Here is a 17,055-nt window from a genome sequence, read left to right as displayed (position 1 = left end):
AGTTTGAATTACAGTGATCTTCCAGGGTAACCCAGGGAGGGGAAGTCTGGGAGAGGCAACGGTGGGGGAAAGGGTTTACTTTCCTTGTGCTAAGATCCAGAGGATCTGGGTCTTGGGGTTCCCCGGGCAAAGTTTTGGGGGGACTAGAGTGTACCAGGCACTGGAATTCCTGGTTGGTGGCAGCGCTACAGGTTCTAAGCTGGTAATTAAGCTTAGAGGAATTCATGTTGGTACCCCATTTTTTGAACGCTAAGGTTCAGAGTGGGGAATTATACCATGACAACTAGATTTACAAATTGCTAACTTTGCCTCGGTACAAAGGGATAAACCAACTGCCACATTGTGCTCTGATGTTATGCAGAAAGAGCTGGACACTGAAATGTTCCAATCTTCACAACAGTTGGAAAATACTCCAAAATGCAAGTCTAATGCTGTGTGCTTGGTAAGACAAGGACATTCTTCAAAAATAGGCTATGTGCAGTGAAAAACTGACATGGAAATAGTTAAAAGGCCCATCACCTGTGCATTGCCAAAGGGCACATTCGGGCAATTGTTCTTGATGTCATTCTTACAAGCCTCATACAGCTCTGGTTCCAGTCGAATATCCTCCGTCTATAAGATAAGTAGACCCAGGAAAACAAGCAGTTAGCCGACTCAAGCAAAAAGTCAATTAGTGTTTTATCCAGGAACTACAGTATATTCACAACAGCAGACAAAGGAGGCACTGAAGTATCACAAAAGAGAAGTCTTCAGTGCGGATCCAGTGGGTAAGAATGATCAGTGCTGAAAAGGTCACTGAGTTGTCACATGTCCAGGTTCTATTTTGGATGCATATCCCACTCTGGGTACTTTTCACTGGCTACCTTTCCTTGCAAGACTGACAATATCTGGCTCTCTTGTTCCAGTCACAGGCATCTGTCATGTATGTATATTCACCAGCTTCATTTTCATGCTTACCTAATCTTATGTCTGAATTATCCTGGTCGGGGCAAGTGGTAAAAGCCAGTGAATAATCAGTTTTGCAAATCCATGTAGCAGATCAAGACATGGTCATGTCTTACAGCTGGTTGTGGGTTTTAGGGTATGTCTACAACTGCCCACGTTACAGTGCGGCCACGGCAGCGCCGTGACATGGGCAGTGGAGTCATGCTTTATCGCCGGGGAGAGCTCTCCTGGAGATTAAAAATAACTACCCCGAACGAGGGGTGGTACCTTTATCGCCGGGAGCCACGAAGCACTGTCTCCACTGGCGCTTTTCAGTGCTAACACTTCTGTCGCTTAGAGGATGTTTTTTCACAGCCCTGAGTGACTGAAGTTTTAGTGCTGAAAGTGGCAGTGTAGACACAGCCTTAGAGTGAAATTCTATTTTACACTGCTGTACTGAACCAACTGTTCTGCATTTGAACTGAGGTCACATAGAATACTAACACTGAGTGGGGATTCCTATCTCCCTCTAGATGCAGGGTTCCTCCATAACAGTGAAGATTCCTCCCTTTCCCTCCACACCAGGGTCCAAGCCAGCCAACATCCTTCTGATTGAAGATTAAAGGCCACAACACTGATGGGAACCCATCCTGCTGTGCTCTTTAATTGAAGGCGCTGCTCAGTGATGCAAGACATTCACTGTCCCTGAGCCACAGACTGAGCTGCCTCTGAGGGTGCTGGGGATGGTCAGACAGAACTTCACCATTTACACAAAATAATGCAGGGGGAAAAGTCTTGAGGCTCTATTACTGTAAATACTACCAATGCCAGAGAAGGAGGAGGTAGCCTCATCTAGAGAAAAACAGGTTTTAATCCTTGCTGAGCCACTGACTCACTGAGTGGCCTTGGACAAGTCACTTCATCTCTGAGCCTCAACTTCCTCACGTGTAAAATATGGCTCATACTTTCCTCATGGGGGCTAGGGGAAGTCAGTGATTGTGTACTGCCATCCAGCTGCTGAGTATTAAGAGCTACGTTCAGGCAGCCGGCATCAGAACACTACATCATCACTGAGAGTCTGAAAGGCAACTGGCTTTTTGATGTGTTGCTTTAAAAGTTGTCCCTTTTACCTCTTCCAGTAGAAGGTAGATATATCTCATGAGCTTAATCATTTTCCAAAGTATGCAAGAGGGGAAACTATTATTGGAAAATAGATGGCCAAGAGCCTCATGCATACTTACCATCTCTAGCTCCTCGACGCGCAGCTGTTTGCGGCACTTCAGAGACACTCGCTGCTCCCTGGCGTCCTGCAGTGTGTCATTGCGCACCGTAGTGCTTAGACAGATCACCACGTCCACCCTGCAGAAAAGGAAACGGGTCCCTATTTATCATGCCAACCCATTCCTTGGCCCTGTACACCAGGCCAAAGGGCTAGCGTTAGGACACCATGTCACCAAGAAGCAAAGTAACTTAGTAACCCAGGACGCTCAGGAATGCCATGTCAGCATAAAGTGCTTGTGCATTTGATCTAGCCCAGGCACAATCAGATGAGAGTATAATTGGACTGAAGATTAAAATAGACAATTTGAGGATTTCTAATCCCAAATCCAGACTCAGCAGCTTGGTTCTGTACTGGACACTATAAATGCAGGCACAGGGAGACTTGTGTAAAATCCCACTGAAAACCTGGGACTTGTGCTCCCAAATCAAGTAGGTGCTTTTGAAAATCTCACTCTCAATGTCAGGGGTATGGTCTCCAAAGTAAGCACATGAGCACTAGAGGATGAGTGACTACGTCACCTACCATAAGCTCCATAAAGCAAGAGTAAGCCTGAGCTTGTGTTCCAATTCACATTTTTATCATCAATTGTTTGTAGATCATATTAGGACATTAAAATTTTTTTCTTTTGAAGAGAACAAACCTGCTGAAGATTTGTGGAGCTTCTTCCTTCATCAGCTAATCAACATTTTCTCCTACATCACAGGAGTAGCACAAGACAATGGATAACAGAAGTGCTTTAAAATTCTGGGGTGTCTGCCTATTCTTATGGCCATTGAAGAGAACAGCAAAATTTGAAATTTGCAACTAAGGCAGAAGTAGTATTTTCCTAAAGAGGAACCTCCTCCATTGTAAATGTTTGCTGCATACAGTCAAGCAGAGCTTAACAGAAACAGCGATTTTCACTGGGGCAGGCTAACACTTCTGATGACAGAGGCAAAGGAATGTTGTTAGAGAACTTCATTACATGCTTCTAGTCACTCATTTGCTACATACTTCTTTTTGATGTTGGGGCAAAGTTTCAGCACATCCTCCTTGCAAGCCATTTTAAATTTGTATGAGAATCTGAAATCCTTCATTTGAACCTAAGTGAAAAAGAAGCAGACATTAAAAGGAGAATATCAAAATAAGATGAGACACTAGGCTTGCTTGAAACAGCATATTCCATAGCACCTGAATTGCCATGCTCTATTCAGATAGAATCAATACGTTATGTACCTGATGCAATTCCACTGGCCAGAAGCATGAGCCCCCTCTGGCCAATTTCTCCTCTTCACCCCTACTCCCATGCCTCAAACAATGTTAGCCACAATCTCAAGACATCCTCACTACCGAATGAGTCTCAAGGAGTGACAGGCTTCGAAGAGCAACCTCATAATTTGCCTAACAAGATCTGTGGCAGGCTCGAGCTTTCCTGGGGCAGCTGCCCCTGTTGACTACTCATCACTAAGGCTAAGATTTTGTCAGGAATATTTTTTAGTAAAAGTCATGGACAGGGCATGGGCAAAAAAGAAAAATCCACGGAAGTCACAGACAGGTCACAACTTCCATTAATTTTTCTTTTACTAAAAATATCGCTGACAAAATGGGGATCAGCAGGTCTCCACACCGCCTGAAGTAGGGCAGCTGCGCAGAGGCTGTGGGGTACTCCTGCCACCCACAGTTCCAGGGGCCTGCCGTGACTGGGAGCTCTAAGGGGTCCCCCGCTCCCCCACCACCACCCAGGAGCTGTGGGAGCCACCAGAGGTGGAGGGGGTAACCTGCAGCTCCAGGCCCCCACACATGGTGGGGGAGCCTGAAGCTCCTGACTGACGCAGGCTGAAGTCACAGAGGTCGCTGGAAGTCACAGATTCCGCGACTACATTGTAGCCTTAATATTTAATAATTAATATTACCATAGAATTTGTTCCAACTGTGCTGCAGAATGCACTGGGCCCTGCCTCGAACAGAGACAGGGAAGGGGCATCAACGGAATTAGAGCTAACATTCAAAAGTGAAAGTTTATGACTAGATGTACAAATAGTGACATGAAATAAGGGATCAGACTTATGAAGTGAATTCCCAAGAGCTGTACTGGGTCTTGGATCATGAAGAGGAGCATGATCAGAAGTCTCCTACCCACTTCTCCCTGGACAAAGTGAGATGTTACAATGAATATGGTGCGTGGAGGCAAGTATTTGCTCACCAGCTGAAAGTGAGTGACTCCAATGGCGCACTTCTCATTCATCTCTTTCTGGTGCTTGTTCTGAATCAAACATTCCATCAAGTCCCCAGAGTCTATCTGGTTATCTGCCATCTCCTGAAGGAAGGAAGGAGGGACAGGCTGTTACCCTCTTGAAAACATTCCCATTCCGCCATGCTTTTTATAAATCAACCAATCAAATGACATGACCGCCAATAAGAATTCAAGGCAGTGAAATTAACAGCACTGTTCTCTACTTTGAACTTGAGCTCATTATGTGACCCTGTGTGGATTAATTAACATTAATCCCTCTGTAGATACTTAGTCACATGTCTGAGAGTGGAGTGCTCTCAACGCAGCGTGAGCACACACACACACACATATCCAGCCAACACTGACATCCATGATAAGAACTTTGTGACCAACAGATGTGAAGCTACCTGCTTATCATAAAGTGTGACTAATCAATACCACAGAGTGATGCAGTAAAGATGAGAGGCTGCAAGAGTGTAGGGAAGGGAGCGAGCCACTGGGGAGTCTGCTGCTGTGCAACTGGGGTTCTGACCTAACATAAACAGTAATATTTTGAATTACAGGTCAATTTCATCTAACAGTCCTAACTCCTGTGACAGGGAGTATGATAATAGCAGAAGCCCTGGATGGAATTAAGAGTCTTGGGATTCTGCTGGCTATTGGATATACAATTCATCTGCCTTGCTTGTTTTTTAGTTCTGTGAACAATCTGACTACAGCTCAGAGCTGTGTATTTATGACACCCCTATACACACACATAGGCTGAAAATGGTTACCTAGTCCTAGGTCATTAAATTATTGCACAGTAATAATATATCCCCGGCTGCAATTCTGGCACCACACACAGGGTTTGGGCGTTGTCTTGGTTTTTATCCTTAGGCAAAACAAACATGCGGCATAAAAACATCACTAATTGCACCCATTTATATTAACATTCATTCTGATGCCTGGGTCTGGTACTTCCAACAATGCTTCAACAATGGAAATTCTAACCTTTCCAACATTGTCCTCATTTCCCTAGCATTCCCAGATTATCATGAAGAACTTACATGACAGAACGTCTGAATGATGGGCTCACATGCTCTCATCAGCAAGGCTTCAATCTGAATATCCTGCAGAAGAGATATGCAACATTCAGCTTCAGTAACAACTGCACAGCAAACTGCCATAAGGGAAAGGCTCTGCTCATACATTAAAAGTTCTGAAAATTGTGCTCCAAATCAAGCTGTCCACCTGAGTTTATGGTATTTCGTTCAGATGAAATCCAGACAGTTTCGCCCTTTGGCATTGGCAGTCACACTGCATGCTCCAGCCAAGTGTGTGGTGATGATGGGAAAGCCTTCCAGGTTGTGGGCTTGGAGCAGAATAGCTCTCCACAGAGCTGGAGAAGCCCTTACCACTCAGATAATTCAGCCAGCTCAGTCTCACTAGGAGGAACTCATTCCAGAGATACTACAGTGATAGGTGCCACATAAAAACCTAGACAGCTGGAGATTAGTAGCCATTTTCAGCAAAATGCGTTGGAAATGTGGGAAGGAGAAAGCCCCTAGAGCAGAGAGCTTTTTGGATGTAAAACAGAGCCAATGATTAGATGGAAAGGCACTCAATGAAAACCTGGCCTGCTGCAAGAAGTGGTGCTGTCGACTCCACTGATGATGCTCTTTCCACCACTCATTACCTAACATTGCCTCCAGCAAAACGTTAGGCAGGTGCTGTGTGCTGCTGCAACTGCTTTCAGAGAAGGCCAAAATCTGAGCTCCTGAGCATATTTTGATCATTACAGATCTCGTGTTCCCTTCTGCAAGAGTACATATGTTAGCCCCAGTACCCTGGCCACCTTCATTGTGGTGTCTGCACTCAGTCCATCTCATATCCCAGCTGTTATTTCATTTCCCTACAAAAATTTGTGCAGTACTGACATGAGATAACTTGCTTTACCTCAAAGATGGTTGAATTTCTGTGGTGGGTTGTTGATATATTAGGAATCCACCACAGAAATGGTGTGTGTGTGTATTTTTCCCCTCAGAATTGGTATGAGGGCAGCTGGATATGCTTTGTTACAGACTCTTCCATTTGCGCCAGGCTGAAAACTGCTTACCTCAGACTCCAACTCAGTAAGATTTCCAACTATGTCTCTGCAATCAACCACTAAGTCATCAAGATGGTCCTGGAGGCATTCAAGTTCCTACAGAGAGACAAGTCATCTTAATATATGACAAGATAGTGAAAATTCAGAGCCCCATGCCAGACAAATGATGATACATACAACATCTTAGCAAGTAAAGGATCCCTAATGTTCACTAGGCCCTACATCTGTATGCTTTCTGAGAACTAAATACTGCCTCGGAAAAGTTCCAGTTGTTCAGCTCAACTCAAGGTTGCAAGAGCAACATGGTGTTATGCTGGATGAAGGGCCTCAGCTATAAAGCAGCTTGGAGTCTTGCAGGACTTCTGGACCCCATGCTTTTTCCTTTCCTATACCCAACACATGGCCTTCCTCAGAAAGTCTGCTCTTTAGTTTTTAATTTGGGATGAGATTATACTTAAAGATTTTCCATGTTCATTTTATGTTTCAAGTTTCTTGCTCTTTTGGTGGCTTCCCTGCTCAGTTCCTTAGTAAATTCATAAGTGATGGGGACGCTGGCCTTGATGCTTTACAGACAGGGTAAGATGAGGTACACAAGAGCAGTGATTTGCACGAGGGGAGACAGCAGCAGACTCAAATTTCCAACCCCAAACCCTTTACTGTTCTCGATCAAGCTGCCTTCCACAGCCAATGAATGAGATAAAAATGATGAAAAATGTTTATTTTGATTGAGGTTTTTTCACCAGCCAGAAGACATGATTTTCATGTTTTCAATGCAAATGGTCTTGAATACAAGAACAATTCTGAACTTTGGATATTTTGCATTTTTCTGCTTTGAAGAGAAAACATCTCTGGATGAAAATGAGCCTCGGTCCACTTGGTCTTATTTTCAAGTGGAACAATACTGTTTTTTAAAAACACTAATCACATTTTGAACATAAAATGTAAGCACTTCTGTCTGAATTTTCAAATGTAGTTTAAATTTTTGGCATACATCAAGTAATGGGCACTATCAGCAGTGACTGGGAATGCCCTTAGGATGGAACACCACATGCTGGAATATTCTGTCAGATGGTTTGCTCTTAGTTTGCTAGGTGTAACCTTCATACAGGGACGAACATCCCACACTACCAAACAGGGGGGCTGGAACAATTTGTATAGTGGGGGCGCTGAGAGCCATTGAACCAAACTGTAAACCCAGTCTGAGGAAATCACTTCAAGACGGAGTATGGCACCATTTCCAGAACCCTTAATTCCAGCACGTATGATACCAAAACCTACCAGTGAGAAACACTTAAAAAAATGAGTGAGGTGATCTCTTTCGCATACACTAATTAACAGCTCTCCCCCCAGAGCTATGCCAGTGCACAATGATTTAATATGAAAGAACTATCTGTTGGAGTCTTGTTAAAGAGCAGCAGATGTTAATTTCAGCTCTTTTCAAACACAGGAAGCATGTCAATATTTGCCAAATGGAAATGGGACAAAGTTTATGGGGAAAATAAATGTCAAGTTCGTAACAGGATATTACAAATATGAGTTGAAAAAAAGATAGTTGCTGTATCAAAGGAGAGCCCACAGTGTTAACTATCATTTCATATTAAGCATTCAGATCCTTCTACTAGGCAACTTCCATAGCTGTGTAGTTTCTTCTTCACAGACACACATTACTACCCATGACTTTTTGCCTATTATATATTTTATTTATTAAAGTGCCTGGGGATTTACTAATTTTAATAAACTATAAGCTATGAACATAAAGAATCAACATCTGCCAGCAACACAGGGTTTCCTTCATCCCCACACATTTCCAATTGGAGTAACTGCCATACAGCAATTCACAGTACCTGCCCTGTCTCTGTTTTTTCACTGCACCATTTTCCCAGGTCGATCATACACTTGTCCTGGAGGGCTGGATCCAGTTTCACATCCATTGCACGCTGGTGAAGGATTCGTTGTACTTCTGCTCTGCACTCTCGTGACAGCTAAATGGGGAACAGAGAACTGTTTAAAAGGGACTAATATGCAGCTCTGACCTACTACATAGTAAACTGATTTGTTCAGCTACTGATAAATGATGTGCCATGGAAAGTAACAAGAAATTTCTCTTCTTCCTAACCGCTGGTGAGAGCAGATCATTCTCTCCTACATATGGAGAGCTTCAGCCCCACAATAAGTTTGGCCTCTACTAGCCAGGTGATCTGAGCTCCAAAGGTATCCTCAATTCTGGCTTTCCTCATTGCTTGGAGAACATTTTCCCCCTCGGGATAGATACTTTGTTCTGTGGTCTTTGTGGCATGCAGTATTCAGCAAACGACCATTTTGCTAGAAGGTAACATTCACTTGGCTTTGGAACTAAATAGCAGAATAGGTCTCTAAGTTGGAAAACAGGACACCGCTGCATTACATATGAAAAGAGGCTGTCTATTCTCGAGGACTATGTCTGAATCTGAAGACACTCATAACTCAGTGGTGACAGTTTATGAAGGACGGCTCATATCCTTGCATGTGTCCTGTCACTTCCTTTAGGTGAGTCCTGTATTACCATAACAAGGATGCTGATGTCAAGACTGAAGTAGAAGCGCAAATTGTGGAAGGGTTCAGGACTGCAACAGCAGGTGGTGATGCTGGTGAGGACTGAGGGGCTGTAGTACTGAAAAAGCAGGATATCTGCAACTCAGGTGTGAGATGCACTGGCAGAGTTATATGAGGTTTTAAACCTGGAACAGCATGGAGTATTGAAAGTTACATAGAACACTGTGGCCACCACTTATTGGAAATTAGGTAAATACCAGGTGGGATATTTATATAGCCAAATCTTGTGGACAAAGTACAGCTCTAATCAGTGGGATCAGTCCTTCATTAACACTAAATTGCAAGATGACACACCTGCTCCCCACGTATAAACAACTTTTCTCCCATAACTGCTAGATCATTTGCAGTGGACCTGAAATTCCTGCGGTTAGTACTAATGTAAAATGCATTGCAATGAGAAGATCAGCTCATGGCACTAAAAGGCTGAACTGGAAACCACCGAATAAAAGATTCCTTCCCTACAAGGAAGGAACTTTTGATCAATATTTGACCTCCCCCATCATAAGACAATTTACATCAGGCTCTAGAGAATCATTTTGTAAGCAAGATCTTTGCATAATCCCACCAAAACACACTGGAACTGCATCCGACAGTGCAACCACCAAAGAAGCAAATGGAACTTTAAGCACCGAAATGTTTCCAAGAGAGGCTATGTCCCCCAACAAAGACACTAGAGGGCAGCAAACTCAGCACAAGAACCCACAGAACAGTAAAAGGTTTCTGAATCACATATCCAAGGAGGAAAGCACCAGTGCAGTAAGTCAAATCTTTACTGTGTTCTAGTCATAAGTTTTACTGGGAAATACATTATGGTTTCTGCTACCCAGGGTTAAAATAATAGTTTATGTCACTACGCAGAGCTTCTTAATAGATTGTGTAAATCAAAGGAAATTGCTCTGAACTGACTCAGGCCTTTATGACAGAGGGACTTTTTGTACAAAAGCAATTTGGCAGCTAAGTGGCTGGAGCACATGGCAGTCGAATGATTTGCTAGAGGCCTTTACAAAGCGTCTATGCACAGATTTAAACACAGGACTCTTGGGTCTCAAGCTTTGCTGCAACTCCTTGAACAAATGCCTCAAGCTGGCAATTCCGCTGGTAAGACACCAAATTTCTCTTCTTTCCACTGAAATTCTAACAGTCATTAAAGGTACGTCGATGGGGGAACACAGCTGGTAAGGATCTTTGCAACTGCCTTTTCTAACTAGTTTTCAGTAGTACTGACTGTTAATGCAGCATGACTGATAACTGAACATGCATCCAACTCCGACAGATCACCATTGAAGAGACTGAAAAGTTAATATTGAGTGCATACCCTCCTTCCCTGCTCCTCCGTGCGGTAGGCATGTCTGTACAAACAGGAAAAGACAGCCCCTGTAGGCATCAGGTCACTAGTAGTCTCATTCCAGCCATGGGTATGACAGAGTCGAGAAGCATCTCCCTGGCACTTGCGATAAAGGACTGGATCCAATCTGTAGAAGAAAAAAAGGAAGCGAACATCATTACCACAGCACCTTTCACACTCCAACACCTACCAAATGCCTTATACATTTTTAGATACAGAAACCACAGAAATGCTTATGAAGTGGACAGATTCACTATAAACTGAACACAGCAAAGCACGAGAACTCTAACCAAACAAACAGCAGGCTGGCAGACTGTATAACACAATCTGGAATCAAGTTCTTATTCTTGCAACAAATGCTCTGGCATCACTGGTGTCTTCAGGTAGTTCAGATCTTGATTTTATATCTTCTCCCAAAAGTGACCACCTCCAGCAGCACAGTCTCCCATAACATGTAAGGGGATTGCTCCAGTACTGACTCAGAAGGAAGAGTCACTGAATGAATCACCCATATCACTTCCTGAAGCACCTCTGCTTTCCCTTAAGATCTCCCATCCCAATGCTGACCAGGCCTGGCAACGCACAAAATTGGAGAAAATCAGCTCCCTGAGGCACCATGACAGCGGGCCAGGTGATAAAGTGAAGCTGAGTATACACTAGATTTGCCTCAAGAGCACCTCCAATGCCAGTACCGTTATTTCCATTTTGAAATAAGTCTGTTTTACAGGAGGCAGACTGAGTTCCAGTTAACCACAGTCAGTTCAGATTTGGGGTGACAGGGCGAAGTGAAGCCTCAGTGTCCCCGCTTTGCACACATGGAATCTGCTCTTGGGAGGAAATGTTTAATTATATTACACCAAAATGAGAGGTTGGTACTGTGAGCCTTCTGGAATGGAAATGTAGTAGGAGAGAGGTTTAGTGGTGATGTTTATAAATAGCCTCAGGCCTTCATGGCATTTTCAGAAGGGCAGGGAGGAGGAGGATATTTGTAGACAAAACAGTTCTGCAAACACTTGCTTTTGAGAAGCAATAAGACAAATAAAATCATGCAAGATTTCCATTCTGCCTGCACTACTAGGGAATTACACTGCAGCTTCATTAGCCAACTAAAGGAAATGGTGGTTATACACATGAAAGGCTGGGCACCATCTGTCCACTTAGGATTTGAGTTGGAATGATTTTTGTTCAAACAGCATGAGGGTTAAAATAAGCATTAGTCAACAGAAGGAAAAGTTCTGTAGTTTAATCAAGTGGTTTGGTTCCAACAAGAGTGGAAGTATGGCTTGCTGAAGTGTGGCTCAGGCAATAAATCCAGCCAAAGGAGGCACGGCAAGGAGGGAAATGAAACCTGTGTGTCCATCACTGGAGATACTGTGGCCAAATAAAAAGGCAGTGATGCTCTAAAGTGAATCCCACCTAGTCCGTATTGGCCAGAAAGACAGAGTTTACAAGGATTTTGGGGGTGAAACAAGGCAGGAATGGAAGCATTCCATGTTCCATGGAAGAACAGGAAACCTCTTACAGAAATAGTGAATCCTCCCTATACTAAATAGCAATATTTTTAAAAGAATACCCACCTATCACTACTAAAGATCATTCCCATCCACTGAGCAAGTAATCTTTATCTGAAATGCAGGCAATGAACTGCTTAAAACTGTGCACATGCCTTCCCTCCTCTCAAGTCTCAGAGCTCTAAATAAAGACACACAGGTTGAAAAGTTCAATCTCTAGCTCTGCATCAACACCAGGAAAGGTGGGTGGCCCCACAGCAGATTTGGCTGCCAAGGTACTGGACAGAGAGATGAGGCGCCAAGTCTCCAGGGCATAAACATGCTGGCATAAAGTATCTCCAGCTGAGAAACAGAAAGCAGTGCTGGTGTACAGGGGTTGCTTATCTGGCACAGCTGATGTGCTAACAGAGAGAAAAATTAAACCCTCTGTTTTACAGTACTCACTTCCAGTCACGAGAAATAAAGTACTGGAGCTCCAAGAGCCTGTGTTCACAGTCCTCTACCATCTTCTCAGTGTACAAGTGCTCCATAAGGCATGACAGAATCCTGGGAACAGAAGGAAACAGGAGAGAAGAAAATGAGAAAGGAGAGAGGCCGTGCTGTGTGTCCCCCACATACATCTATATGCAGCAGATCTGCCTTTCCATAGAAAAATTTTGGCTGGCAAGAGGTGAAAGTCACATCACAGAGGGTTTTAAAAAAAAAAAAAAAAAAAAAAAACATTCTACCTAAAAAAGGAATAAATCAAAATAGTTACACTCCCATGTGTGCTGTGTTAAATTCCACTATGTATATGAACAAGACTCAAATGTGTTCACGGTTAAATCAGGCAAAAGCATCATATTTTAATAAATAAATAAAAACAGGCTCAGAAGAGGGCATAAATAGGGCAGTTGTCTCTGCAATACAGTTTTCCTTCTCCTATCTTTCAAAAAACTTTTTGATACTTTTTCCCTGCATTTCTCATTAGAAAAATGACATTCTGAAGGTGTGTGTAACAACAGAAGATAGCACACCAAATTACACAAGTTCAACCTACAACTAATAAAGCTAGACAACCCTTGTTAATGCCATGCTAGTCCTATAACAAAAAAATTCAGCATGATCTCCAGCAAGAGCTGCTTACAGATTGGATCCCACTTCCAGCTGCTATATAAATTGCTGGTACATGCTCTTGATTGCTTGGGAGTCTTCATTTTTAGACTGATTAATATCTATTTTGGTTACTCAAGTGAACTCTACTGTTGCTACTGGGCACATGTAAAGTACAGCGTGACTTATGAAAAATCTACTTACATTGGATCCCCAGATCGTATGTGTTTGCAAGCCGTCTGTATTACTGATTCACAAGCCTCATTCAAAGCTCTGTCAATGCGGTAATCTGCACCAGGGTCAGTCTCTTGAATCAGAGTTTGAAGCTGCAAGAGAGGAATTGGAGACAGGAAAACAGCTTAGCCAGCATGGGAGATCAATGTCAGAGTGCTCCTATCTTCTAACTGGCAACTCCACAACGCTAACTGCCTTGTAATAAGCACCACAACTATTTGACAGTTGCTCATTTTAGCAACTGACAGTGCAGAATGCTTCAGAGAAGGAAGGTTCTTCACTCACTCCCATTACAGTTACATACTGTACCTTTTCCCAAGAAAAAGCCCAAATCTGTGCGTCTGAGTAAATGACCTTTCACTGAAACATTTCTCAAAATCAAGTTTCTAACTGGATAGCAACTGAAGCCTCTGTATAGATTCTCAAGTGAACCAAGGACAGTAAATAGGAAAAGATCTTACTCCATGGTTCCATGAATTGGGATTTCTCCAGCGCTATTCTGCTTATTGTTTGGAAACAATGAACCGAGTAGATGGTGATGGGAGGGGGACACGCATACACTGTATAAATATTTGACTCAAAGCTTTGTTTATAGAGCAGAAATTTCCCATCTCACTTTAAGGGCTTTTAGAGTAAAGATTTGGGTTTTGGCATTTGCAAGAGGTCACCCACTAATTGCTGGATGATGGATAGGGCCCTACCAAATTCATGGTTCACGCTGTCAATTTCAAAGCCACAGGGTCTTAAAATTGGTTGATTTCAGACGTTTACAGTGTTGTAACCATGGGGGTCCTGATTGTGTGGGGTCCCAACTGTTGCAGACGGGCTGCAGGATTGCTATACCTACTTCTGTGCTGCCTTCAGAGCCTAGCTTGGAGCTCAGGCAAGAGCTGAGGGAAGTGAAAGCCCCAAGCACAAGTCCCTGAGCCTGGGCTGGAGGTGCGTGGGGTGGCAGTCCGCAGCCCAGGGTCCAAAGCCCAGACAGGAGAGGCTGGGGGGGAATCCCTGAGTCTGGCAGGAGCTGTGGTGGCTGGAGCTGCAGGGGCTGGGAGCCCTCAGCCCAGGTCCCTGAGCCTGGGCAGGAGGTGGAAGCCCCAAGCACCGGCAGGAGCCACGGGGGAGGGAGCGAATGAGCAGAAGCCCGGAGCCCAGGCAGGAGCTGCAGGCAGCGGCAGCATGCCCCCAGCTCAGGTGCCTCAAGCCTGGGCAGGAGCCATAGGGGTGGAAGTCCAGATCCCAGCTCTGGGGCTGCTGCAGCGCAGAAGTGAAGGTGGCACATGTGGAGGTAGGTCTGATCTTCCTCTGATAACAGCTGTGCAGGGGAAGCACAAATCCTGTCCATCCCCAGCCTGGCTGATTTCAGGGAGATCAGATTTCATGGTCCGTGACATGTTTTTCACTGCCATGAAATTGGTAGGGCACTAGTGATGGAACTTAAAACTCTCCAGTTGTGGTATACAAACCAAGAGCCAAAATATATATTTGGGCTTCTAGCCTTAGATACATAGGATAGAAAGCATTAGTCCACCCGTTTAGTCTGTTGAAGGGTTAAACTGAATTAAGTTACCTAATTTTTGGTGAAAGCAGCAGAGAATCCTGTGGCACCTTATAGGACTACAGAGGTTTGGAGCGTGAGCTTTCGGTGGGTGAATACCCACTTCATGCACGCAGGTAGTGGAATTCCAGGGGCAGGTATAGATATGCTAGCAAGCAAGCTGAGAGATACGAGGTTAGTTCAGTCAGGGAGGGTGAGCCCTGTCTCTAGCAGTAGAGGTGTGAAACCAAGGGAGGAGAAAACTGCGTTCTGTAATTGGCAGCCATTCCCAGTCTTTGTTTAGTCCAGAGCTGATTGGGTTCAAATTGCAAATAACTGAAGCTCAGCAGTTTCTTCTTGCAGTCTGGTCCTGAAGTTTTTTTGCTGCAGGATAGGCACCTAGCGTCTGCTATAGGTGCCAGGGAGGTTGAAGTGCTCTCCTACAGGTTTTTGTATATTGCCATTCCTTATATCTGATTTGTGTCCATTATCCTTTTCCGTAGTGACTGTCAGTGAATTTAAACTCGAATAGGCAGATAGATTTCAGTGTAACCATTTCAAACATGTAAAAGCAGCAAAGAATCCTGTGGCGCCTTATAGACTAACAGACGTTTTGGAGCATGAGCTTTCGTGGGTGAATACCCACTTCGTCGGATCCATGTCGTGCATCCGACGAAGTGGGTATTCACCCACGAAAGCTCATGCTCCAAAACGTCTGTTAGTCTATAAGGCGCCACAGGATTCTTTGCTGCTTTTACAGATCCAGACTAACACGGCTACCCCTCTGATAGATTAGATAGATACATTTCAACATGTATTTAATGACAGTGGGAAAAACAATCAATTCTGAACTTCTGACCAGACTAGCCTGGCCACAAGATGGGGACAAAACATGGTCTAGTGGCTAAAGCACAGTCCTGAGACAGGAGCTATGGACTCTGTCATCAACTCTACAACACAGCTCCTCTCCAGAGGGCCCTTTGTTGGGCTACTGCATAGGAGAGTTAGTTTAAGATGTATTTACTGAGGCAGAGCCCTGTAACCTGACCAAAACAGGACCTGACAACCATTTGGTTCAAGTCAGATGGGAACACAACCTGACCCTCTTACGGTCGGGTTTCTTCCTTCGGTCCCTGGGATCAAAAGAGTGTCAAGGAGTCACAGTGCCTTTTGCTCCATGGCATACACGCAGTGCAACAGGGGGCAGCAGCTGGCAGGAATGGGACACATGCGGCTGCTGCTGCACAAATGATGCTGACTCAGGTCTGTGAGGGAAAGGCTGGAAAATGACATGACTTTCTGGCTTGGGTCAAGCTTAAAAATTAGGCCTGAGCAGACCTCTATACTGAAGAGCATAAGAGGAAATTTGGGCAAACACCTCATTTCTTGCATCTGTTGGGAAGCAATTTTGTATACGTCACTTGGATGCCCCTAGACATTTTGCTCCATTTCACTTCTCACTGAAATGGCAGCCAGCAACTGGATGGCCAGGAGGAAGGCAGATATTTACTGTATTTTCACCCTTCAGGCAAGCTGAAATTTCTCCTGAGAAACCATTTAAATTGAAAACTGGAATTCTCACTCATAAAGCAACCATACTTTGGCTCCTAACCATCTAAAATCGATACATGTGTCCCCCGCCCATTTAAAGTTTCTGTGGCCATTTAGATCCCTACAGCAGCTGGATTAAGAGTATTAAGATTTTCATTTTAGCACCTTTAGGTGCATTTACAGAGGCATCAAAGCATTGACATCATGGGGCAACTAGAGAACATACACCAAAAGAACCAATGAAAATAAAAAGTTGGTACTATATATCCAACAGGAAGTTCAAAATCATGAAAGGAGGCCATATACTATGCTACCTTCAGGGAACACACAAGATTTCCAATAACTTGTTCTTGGCGTGAAGTTAATTATCCTGATTGCAGCTTCTAAGGAGGTAGGCAACTCAAAAAATAAAAATACCCTGCCTGGCAGGCACAATAAGCCATATTAAATACAAAGTCTCTCTGGATAAGCTAACTAACTACAAATTTCCTTGGATTTTGTCAAAGATGATACTAAAAATACTACCCATTACCACCCAGTCTGGCAAGGATCAGATATAAAAGCCCACTGCCATATCAGCTGCACATCCCACTCATAACACACCACAATGGGGACACAGAGAAATGCTTTAAATTACTGAACAGTAGCTCCTCCAAACGATCAGGGTGTGGCACTAATACCAGAGTCCT

At 43.9% G+C, this 17,055-nt stretch overlaps 1 protein-coding gene across 1 annotated transcript in view; it reads right to left on the bottom strand.

The window, feature by feature from the left end:
• GLG1 (golgi glycoprotein 1) overlaps window positions 1-17,055 on the bottom strand; it is a 206,841-nt gene that overhangs the window by 40,230 nt on the left and 149,556 nt on the right. Inside the window, 10 exon segments of the mRNA XM_075073751.1 lie at window positions 520-612; window positions 2,166-2,283; window positions 3,200-3,288; window positions 4,389-4,502; window positions 5,468-5,530; window positions 6,517-6,603; window positions 8,352-8,489; window positions 10,415-10,571; window positions 12,400-12,501; window positions 13,252-13,373. Coding sequence (XP_074929852.1) covers window positions 520-612; window positions 2,166-2,283; window positions 3,200-3,288; window positions 4,389-4,502; window positions 5,468-5,530; window positions 6,517-6,603; window positions 8,352-8,489; window positions 10,415-10,571; window positions 12,400-12,501; window positions 13,252-13,373 — 1,083 coding nt within the window.

This window comes from Chelonoidis abingdonii, chromosome 19 (assembly GCF_003597395.2).
Source record: "Chelonoidis abingdonii isolate Lonesome George chromosome 19, CheloAbing_2.0, whole genome shotgun sequence".
Classification (NCBI taxonomy): domain Eukaryota; kingdom Metazoa; phylum Chordata; order Testudines; family Testudinidae; genus Chelonoidis; species Chelonoidis abingdonii.
This window is presented reverse-complemented; position numbering and strand designations above follow the sequence as displayed.